This window comes from Pollicipes pollicipes, unplaced genomic scaffold (assembly GCF_011947565.3).
Source record: "Pollicipes pollicipes isolate AB1234 unplaced genomic scaffold, Ppol_2.1 Scaffold_4002;HRSCAF=4701_pilon_pilon_pilon, whole genome shotgun sequence".
Lineage (NCBI taxonomy): Eukaryota > Metazoa > Arthropoda > Thecostraca > Pollicipedomorpha > Pollicipedidae > Pollicipes > Pollicipes pollicipes.
In genome coordinates this window covers 36,923,748-36,932,477 of record NW_023596420.1, presented here as the reverse complement: position 1 = coordinate 36,932,477, position 8,730 = coordinate 36,923,748, and the positions used below count along the sequence as shown (strand labels likewise).

The following is an 8,730-nucleotide window of genomic DNA, read 5'->3' as shown; positions in this document are numbered from 1 at the left end:
CTCTCTCTCTCTCTCTCTCTCTCTCTCTCTCTCTCTCTCTCTCTCTCTTCCTCTCTCTCTCTCTCTCCTCTCTCCTCTCTCTCTCTCTCTCTCTCTTCTCTCTCTCTCTCTCTCTCTCTCTCTCTCTCCTATCTCTCTCTCTCTCTCTCTCTCTCTCTCTCTCTCTCTCTCTCCTCTCTCTCTCTCTCTCTGCTCCTCTCTCTTCTCTCCTCTATCCTCTCTCTCTCTCTCTCGCTCATCTCTCTTCTTCTCCTCTCTCTCTCTCTCTCTCTTCTCTCTCTCTCTCTCTCTCTCTCTCTCCTCTCTCTATCTCTCTCTCTCTCTCTCTCTCTCTCTCTCTCCTTGCGTCCCTCGCGCTCTCTCTGTCCCGACGCTCTCTCGGTCTCCCGCTCCCCCGTCTCTGACCGCGGCCGGCGCGCGCTGCCAGACCGGGCGAGGAGCTGGCGCGGGACTCGTCTGGCAACTTCCGTCCGGAGGAGGTGACGTCACCGCCGGCGCTGGAGGTGACGCTCGAGGCCGGTGACCTGCTGTACTTCCCGCGCGGTACCATCCACCAGGGCCGCTCGCTGCCCGACCAGCACAGCCTGCACATCACCGTCTCCTGCTACCAGCACCTGGCCTGGTCCGACCTGCTCGAAAAGTCAGTGGGCGCCCGCGGCGGGCGGCGCAGGGAGTGGGGGGGGGGGGGGGATTTGGTAGTGCGGGCTGGCATACTTCCGGCAGCGAGTCATGCTCGCACAGCGTTGTGGTCTAGTCGGCATTTCTGCACTTTAGTCGCTTATGCGGTTGACCTTTTAAACTGAATTATTACCAAATGGCATTTCTGTGTGCTATGCAGATGTTAGATGTTAACCTTAAGATGTACATTACACATTTTCGATATTTCTTGAAGACGTTCTCGTCCGGCTTTCACATGCCGTAAAATTAACCATGCCGAGGAAAATGGGCTACGGGTTTTTGTTAAATCTACAATGGCGCGTTTCGCCACTTCTTCAGAGAATTGTATCAAAGGCCGGGAGTCGACGTACTCGTGAGTCACCACACCCTGATGTAGCGTCCTGCGGGGCGCGTCTGCCGGCCCGGGGCGACCGGCGGGGCGGACGCCCGTGCCGGCCGCTCGGTGACGTTGCCGACGGGCCGGCAGGATGGTGCCGGTGGCGCTGCAGCGAGCCATAGCCGAGGACGTAGACTTCCGGCGCGGTCTGCCGGTCGGCTTCCTGGGGCACGCCGGCCTCGTCAACGACGAGAGTAGCTCCAGCCAGCGGTCAGTGCGGTCAGCCAGCGGTCAGTGCGGCACGAGCCGGCCGGGCCCGGTCAGTGGTCCCCGGTACGGCGCTGACAGCGTTGACCGTGTGAGGTCCCTCTACAGCGGCCGCGGTGCCCCGTCCTCCGCTGGCCCCTCCGGACCGCCGACGCTGCCTGCGTCTGCCGGTGACGGCCGTGTCGCAGGGCTCCGTCAGCAGCGCCGCCGCGGCCGCCGCTCCGTCCCCGCCCCGGCCGTGCGCCCCAGCACCGGCCGTCTCCCCCCGGCCGGTCGTCCTCAGGGACCGCCCAGTATTACCCTGTGACGGGCGCTGCGGCGATGAGCCGTGGTAGGGACTGGCAGACGGCCAGGTGTCAAGGCACCGGGTTAGGAACCAGGGCCGGGGCCGGGGCCGGGGCCGGGGCCGGGGCCGGGGCCGGGGCCAGGGCCGGGGCCGGGGCCGGGGCCGGGGCCGGGGCCGGGGCCGGGCCGGGGCCGGGACCGGGACCGGGACCGGGGCCGGGACCGGGACCGGGACCGGGACCGGGACCGGGGCCGGGACCGGGACCGGGACCGGGGCCGGGGCCGGGGCCGGGGCCGGGGACGGGGACGGGGACAAGACAGGACACGACAGGACACGACAGGACACGACAGGACAGGATCGGGACAGGGTGCGCCGGGTGTGAAGGCTTGCTGGCGTGCAGCACGTGGGACCGTGTGTCGCCGCCGGCAGGGTGGCGCTGCTGGAGACGGCCCGCCGGCTGGTGACCCGACTGGCCGACCACCTGCCGGTGGACGCCGCCGTCGACCAGCTGGGCCGCCAGTATCTGCACGACGCCCTGCCGCCGGCGCTCTCCAAAGGTCGGCCTTCTTGAGCACCTCCTGTTCTCCAAGTGATCATTTGCTCATGCTTCGGGGGATTGCCAACTAGCTAATGGACCTTTGAACCAAGATGTGTCGGTTGAATGTTCTTGGAATGTTGTGTCAGCGTGACCTTTTTCAGGAATGCTTTTGCATGGTTTTCCCTATCTCTGCCATTGAGCGGACATTCAGCCATTCATTCAGGTTTTTACATTGACGTCACGCCATCGTTCCCAGAATGTCATCGTCTGGAAGTCATGCCATCAATCATGCCGTCATGTCGCCATCATTAGCATAATCGTTGCCAGCGTCTTACAGAAGGGCACAATACGTCACGTGGAGCGCGACTGTCTGTTGATTTGCACGTGTTCGACTGCTCTGTGGAAGAGTTTTTAAGCTGCAATACGTGTTTCAGACGAGAGATGTCGCTCCGTGCACGAGGACGGCGAGCGGTGGGTGGATGGCCAGGTGAAGGGCCACGCCACCATGGACGAGGATACGGAGATCAAGCTGATCCGGGGCAACGTCGTACGGTGAGAGGCGCTGGTGCAGCCGCAGTCCGAGCTGTGCACATCAGTCAACTTGGTACAAAAGTGAATTGAGCATATTCATTGTCCATTCAATCTTCTCCACGTAAGACTGTGCGGCCTTGGACGCCTTACGATACCGGTGTTTGAGTGTGCCTTGTCACGGTCTGAGTACAGCACTCCCTCCTAATCCCCTGTCGCCGGAGCAGCCAGGGGGCTCCATGGACCTGTGGGGGGGGGGGAGGGGTCCATGGGGTAGCAGTCCGGGTCCTGGCCCACCACTCGCCGCGGCGTTCGGTCACGCCTCACCTGGCGCCAATCGCACTGCTCCTAAACAGCCTGAGCTGTCCTAAGTTGCCGGCCTGGGTGCAGACAGCTGGCCGCGGGCACATCCTCTGACCCCCCCCCCCCCCCCGCCCACCGGCCAGGCTGGTGAATGAGGACGGCGAGCTGCGGCTGTACCACTGCCTGGAGAACTCGCGCCTCTACCGCGAGCAGCCCGAGCAGTTCCTCGAGCTGGAGGACGAGGCGCAGGCGGAGGCGGTGGCGGCGCTCGTGCACGCGTACCCCCGCTACACGGCCGTCGGACGGCTGCCCGGCGATGCCGCTGAGGCCAAGGTGAGTGCACGCGCGTCCTATTTATCGGGGTCGGCTCTAAGGTGACCGGCTTGTGGTCGGTCGTGATCTGTGCTCCCGTACTTTACTTTCCGATCCCTTACTTCATTGCTTGCTGTTGGGAGGGATGAGTACCTCTGCGTGGATGCATGCTGCCTGCTGTGGTCGCGCCCCCCCCCCCCCTCCCCTCCCCACGGCTTGCGGGATGAAGTGCGTCAGGTCACCTAATTTACGAGGCCCGCCGTCGTCAAGGTCAGAAAGGTGGGGCCGCCGCCGCCGAGTTGAGAGCCCAGCCCTGCCGACACGGCCGCCGTGGCCTGGCTGACTGGCGCCCTCCGCCGCCGAGCTGAGAGCCCAGCCCTGCCGACACAGCCGCCGTGGCCTGGCTGACACGTGCCCGCCGCCGGCAGGTGGCGTTCGCGGCCAGCCTCTGGGAGAAGGGCCTGGTGGTGACACGGGAGCCCATCCCGGACGTGGCCGATGACGGCGACTCGTGAGAGGCGCCCCGCCGGACCGCGGGCTGATGGAGTGGTGGACCGGTGGACCCCCGGACCCCCGGTGACCGCGGGATCGCGGACTGGTGGACCGGTGGACTGGTGGACCGGCGGACCGCTGGACCGCTGGACCGCTGGACTCTCGGGCTGGTAGACCGGTAGACCGGTGGACCGGTAGACCGCGGACTGGTGGACTGGTGGACCGGCGGACCGCTGGACCGCTGGACCGCTGGACCGGTGAACCGCGGACTGGTGTACCGGTAGACCGATAGACCAGGTGGACCGGTGGACCGCTGGACCGGCGGACCGGTGGACTGGTGGTCCGCCGGGTCCGCTCTGAACTCTGTGCTGTGTCGCAACAGGCGGAAGCTCGCCTGCTAGTACGGCGTGTTCATTCTGTGTTGGTTTGGTCATGATTACTGAAAATACAATGCGGGCGCCGACACGTTCGTTGCAGACTGAAGACAGTGAATCAAAACGACCAGCGTCCCGCGTCATCCGAGCATGTTTTACGCCTGCGCGGGCTTAAAGTGTAGAGCAGTTGGCTACGACACAGGGTAATGAAGCTACGTAGAGCAGTTGGCTACGACACAGGGTAATGAAGCTATGTTTCGGAGCCATAGTCCCGCAAAATTAAATGGAGGTAAGCTGACCGGTGTAAAATGGTGAAATCTATCCACGAACTGGTTTCCCACCTAATTTGGCCCGCTTTCCTTAAAGTCGGGAGGGCTGGAGCTCAAGCTGGGAGCGGGGTGACTGTAACCTCCCCCCCCCCTCCTCCCCCAATTGAATAGGAAACTGCGTTTCGAGTTCGCTGTAATAATTAAGTTATTATTTCCTGTCTTAGGATGGCAGGGCAGCTCACTCATCTCCCGGCGTTGTCCGTGATACCCTCTCGTATAGGCCTTTAGCTGCGCAATTGCCATTTGCTGAAGCATACAGGCTCAAATTTCTCCTTTGTACGAGGACGGAGTGGCTGGGAGCGATGATTCGCATCGGACTTCTCACCCTAGGATATCTGCGGGAATACCCTAGAATATTCGCATAAACCTCCTTATAACATTAGGTTTAAACCTTAGGTCTAAACCAGATTGTACGCATGACATTGTTCGTTCCGTATTTATTTACAAAGCATCTGCGGTGTGTTCTTGGATCGGAAAGTGGGACTGACCCCAGCCAGAGAGGAATGCTTGGCTTAGTTTCGCCTGCAAGCCCCCGCATGTACGCTGGGCCATTGTTTTCAGATGATTAGCAATAGGGTCTCCGGGATCGGATGTATAGCGCGATTATTGGGACGCAGTCCCTTTGAGTGTGCTCTCCATCTGTACGTGACGTACTGCAAACACTCAACTTCCCATCTGCGCCATCAAACGACCCATCGCATCCTCTGCTAGATGTCTCGAAATACCTGCCTGCCTGTGAACAACACCTTGACCTGACCCAAACAGCACCGCTGACCCCAACTCGCGTTCGGTGACCTGATCCCCCGTCGCAGGTCAACAGGTCAGTGGGCCGGCTGCTGCGGTAGGGTGAGCCTCTTCGGCCGGCGCGCTGAACATGTTCACGGCTCCAGATATGTACTCGGTGTAGTCCAGCGAACCGTCGGTGTTCCAGTCGTACTTGTTCAGCGTTGAGTCGATGATCCCTGCAAAGACAGTGCAAGGTGATGACTGAGGCAGGAAGTGCCTCGATGAGCAAGCTACTCTACTTCTGGGATTTCCCGCAATTTCCCACCGGCCTTGATCTCTACTCACCGGCCTTGACCGCCTCTCACTGGCCTTGACCACCACTAACCGGTCTTGACCTCCACTCACCGGCCTTGACCGTCCCCTCACCGGCCTTGACCGTCTCTCACCTGGCCTTGACCGCCACTCACCGGCGATAGCCTGCAGCAGTTTGTTGTTGTGGTTGTCGTCGGCCAGGGCCGCTTGCCGCTCCTGCTCGGCGGAGGCGTCGACCGGCACGGTCGTCACCTGGTACGGGTTCACGTGCAGCAGCGACTTCATCAGCTCGAGCCCGTCCAGCGCGCCGTCCTGGTTCGTGTCGTGTACCCTGCGACGCGCGCGCTCGCCCGGTCACGTGGCCACCGCCGCCGGGCGGGTCTGGCCCGCGGGTGGGAACAGCGGGAGGACTCAGTGAAGTCAGGAATTCAGCAAGGGAATGGGGGAGAGAACTACGTGACCTTGTTAATTTCATGAGAATGAGCTCATTTGCCGCCACACTTGCGCTGCACCCCTCGCATGCGACTCCTGCACACGCCCCTGCGCCGACCGATGGTCCGTGACAACGGGGCACCAGCAGGGTCCGGCGGCGCGCCCGCCGACGCCCCTGCCAGCCCGTAGGGCCAGGGTCAGACCGAGCCCCGGCCGATGACCGCAGCCACAGCTCCACTGGTCCTCACCGGAAGAACTGGTATCTCTCCTCCTCGTGGGTCATCTCCTTTTTCTTCTCGTCGGTGAACTCGTCCCCCAGGTGCTCTTTCAGATGTCTGGAAATGAAATGAATCTTATGCAGGTCAAAATTACTGCAAGCCATTACTATGTGTTGTCCGCCTCGCAAGCGATCGTGTCGTCATGGAAAAATATTGGACACTAAGTCCGAACACGGATGGAAAGAGAACACCAGCATTACATGCAGTTCTTGAAACACAATGTCAGGGTGGAAGTTTTGTCCTGCTTGCTGTCGGTCCTCTCAAGCCGTTCGCTGAGGTCATTTCTTTCCATTCGTCACGATAAGGTTGATGTTAAACCGCCGTGGAAGTAGGAGGGCCGTGTTGACGCAGCCATTCAATTCGCGTTCATGAAACAAACGAATGACGTCAATTTTATGTTGAATAATGAACTTTCGCAATTTTCCGCACTAGCTCTCTCTCTCTTGCTCTCTCTCTCTCTCTAGCTCTCTCCTCTCTCTCTCTCTTTCTCTCTCCCTCTCTCTCTCTCTCTCTCTCTCTCTCTCTCTCTCTCTCTCTCCTCTCTCTCTCTCTCTCTCTCTCTTCTCTCTCTCTCTCTCTCTCTGTCGTCTCTCTGTCTCTCTCTCTCTTGTCTCTCCTCTCTCTCTCTCTCTCTCTCTCTCTCTCTCTCTCTCTCTCTCTCTCACTCTCTCTCTCTCTCTCTCTCTCTCTCTCTCTCTCTCTCTCTCTCTCTCTCTCTCTCTCTCTCTCTCTCCCCCCCCCTGCCCCTGAACTTTCCTTTGGCCCTTGAACTCCCACACAGCCCTCTTTTTAGCCAGGATGTCCCGTGCCATCGTCTTCACCATCTTCATTGACGCGTGCAAAGCCTTGGTGACAGCGGGTTTGCCTTCACCCGTACGGAGGCTGCAGGCTATAGCCTGAATGAAAGCCAAGTATATGGGGAAGAAATAGCAACAGGAATTTTTTTCATGATTAAGTCAGATTTCTTTTGCCGGGCTATCGGCCTTTTATGTAATAGGAGGAGCTGGTTAGGCAACGTCATAGTGCAAACTCGTTTATTTTCAGTGTCTGACGTTTCAAGTTGGGCTCGTGGTCACTTATGAGCTTAAACCCGGCTTGACCATCACTTATGATCATAAACTCAGGCTGGCCATGACTTGTGAGCGTAGGCCCCGCTTGACCATCACTTATGGTCATAAACTCAGGTTGACCATCACTTGTGAGCGTAAGCCCGGCTTGACCATCACTTGTGATCATAAACTCAGGTTGACCATCACTTGTAAGCGTAAGCCCGGCTTGACCATCACTTGTGATCATAAACTCAGGTTGACCATCACTTGTGAGCGTAACCCCGGCTTGACCATCACTTATGATCATAAACTCAGGTTGACCATCACTTGTGGGCGTAAGCCCGGCTTGACCATCACTTGTGATCATAAACTCAGGTTGACCATCACTTGTGAGCGTAAGCCCGGCTTGACCATCACTTGTGATCATAAGCTCAGGTTGACCATCACTTATGATCATCAGTCCACTTAGGAGCTCAGCCCAGTCGAGTGCGCTTTCTGCCCGGCCGGGCTTAAATCTGCCAACTGGTCCAATTCTCGTTGGAGCCCGATGCGATAAGTTCACGAGTACTCGTTTAAAATTCATGAGTCCCATGACCATGTATTGGATAACGCGGTTTTGGTGGCAAGACGAAAAAAAGCAATTGTTTACTATGAAGACGACTTCCAGCGGTTTGCGCATGCGCGTGATGTCTTACACGGCCATCAAGTGTGCAATGTCGCACAGCACCCACTGAGCATGCGGCTAACGACTAGGCAAGAATAACGCATCAATGGATAGCGCAGTGCCGGCGAGGCCTCCCTCCTCCTTCACCGAAGCTATCGCCTTACCATCACTCGGCGTCCGCATGCCCCCTCCCCCTTCTCCACCCCTCATCACCAGAGTGCCGTCAGTCAGCCACCTTTCTCCTCGTCTGCCGAGCTCCTCACCATCTGTCACCCAACATCACCAGCCACTGCCCTCTGGTCCCCGGACTATAACCCGACATCAGCGCCCACTGTCCTCTTGTCCCCAGACCATCTATCACCCGACATCAACGCCCACTGTCCTCTTGTCCCCAGACCATCTATCACCCGACATCAACGCTCACTATCCTCATGTCCCCAGACCATCTGTCACCCGACATCATTACCCACTGCCCTCTAGCTCCTAGACAGTTTCAGCCCGTCGCCACGCGGCACTCACTCTTCGTCGTTGCCGACCGTCTGGAAGAAGTCATCGGTGACCTCGTGGTCCAGGTCGATGTGGCTGTGATGGTGCTCGCTGTGGTGCTCCTCCTCCTCGTCCCAGTCGTCGTTGGCCCGCGCGCAGGCTAGCGCCAGCAGCGCCGCCAGCAGCCGGACCGTCCGCATGGCGCCGTGGAGTGACTGTCGGGCCGCCCGGCCGCCGGGCTGACGTGACGGGCGACGGCTGACGGCCGCCACGTCAGCCGCGACCTGTCACCGGCGCGCGTCACGTGGCGGGGCGGCCCACGTGCCGGCGCCGGCCGCTGCCCCCGCCCACGCACCCGGC

At 59.8% G+C, this 8,730-nt stretch overlaps 2 protein-coding genes across 2 annotated transcripts in view; one reads left to right on the top strand and one right to left on the bottom strand.

Moving 5' to 3' along the window:
* Positions 1-4,183, top strand: part of NO66 (Bifunctional lysine-specific demethylase and histidyl-hydroxylase NO66) — a 32,575-nt gene extending 28,392 nt beyond the window's left edge. The window contains exons 7-13 of the mRNA XM_037217500.1: positions 428-640; positions 1,145-1,264; positions 1,977-2,022; positions 2,056-2,104; positions 2,520-2,637; positions 3,060-3,249; positions 3,657-4,183. Of these exons, the coding sequence (XP_037073395.1) occupies positions 428-640; positions 1,145-1,264; positions 1,977-2,022; positions 2,056-2,104; positions 2,520-2,637; positions 3,060-3,249; positions 3,657-3,743 (823 nt within the window). The 3' untranslated portion in view covers positions 3,744-4,183. The remainder of the gene's footprint in view (positions 1-427; positions 641-1,144; positions 1,265-1,976; positions 2,023-2,055; positions 2,105-2,519; positions 2,638-3,059; positions 3,250-3,656) is intronic.
* Positions 4,184-4,825: 642 nt separating this feature from the next.
* On the bottom strand, positions 4,826-8,592 carry LOC119093635 (multiple coagulation factor deficiency protein 2 homolog). Its single transcript, XM_037216626.1, has 4 exons — positions 8,404-8,592; positions 6,142-6,228; positions 5,617-5,792; positions 4,826-5,385 (listed from the first exon to the last, which is right to left on the bottom strand). Exons 1-4 carry the CDS (start codon positions 8,568-8,570, stop codon positions 5,237-5,239), a joined length of 579 nt encoding a protein of 192 aa, XP_037072521.1. The 5' UTR covers positions 8,571-8,592; the 3' UTR covers positions 4,826-5,236.
* Positions 8,593-8,730: the final 138 nt, after the last annotated feature.

Bases quoted from the DNA above. Each gene is read 5' to 3' on its own strand.
- LOC119093635 (XM_037216626.1), bottom strand. From the start codon at position 8,570: ATGCGGACGGTCCGGCTGCTGGCGGCGCTGCTGGCGCTAGCCTGCGCG. The intron at 6,229-8,403 runs GTGAGTGCCGCG...TTTCATTTCCAG, and splicing joins ACGGTCGGCAACGACGAAGA to ACATCTGAAAGAGCACCTGG. The intron at 5,386-5,616 runs GTGAGTGGCGGT...CTGTCTTTGCAG, and splicing joins ACTGCTGCAGGCTATCGCCG to GGATCATCGACTCAACGCTG.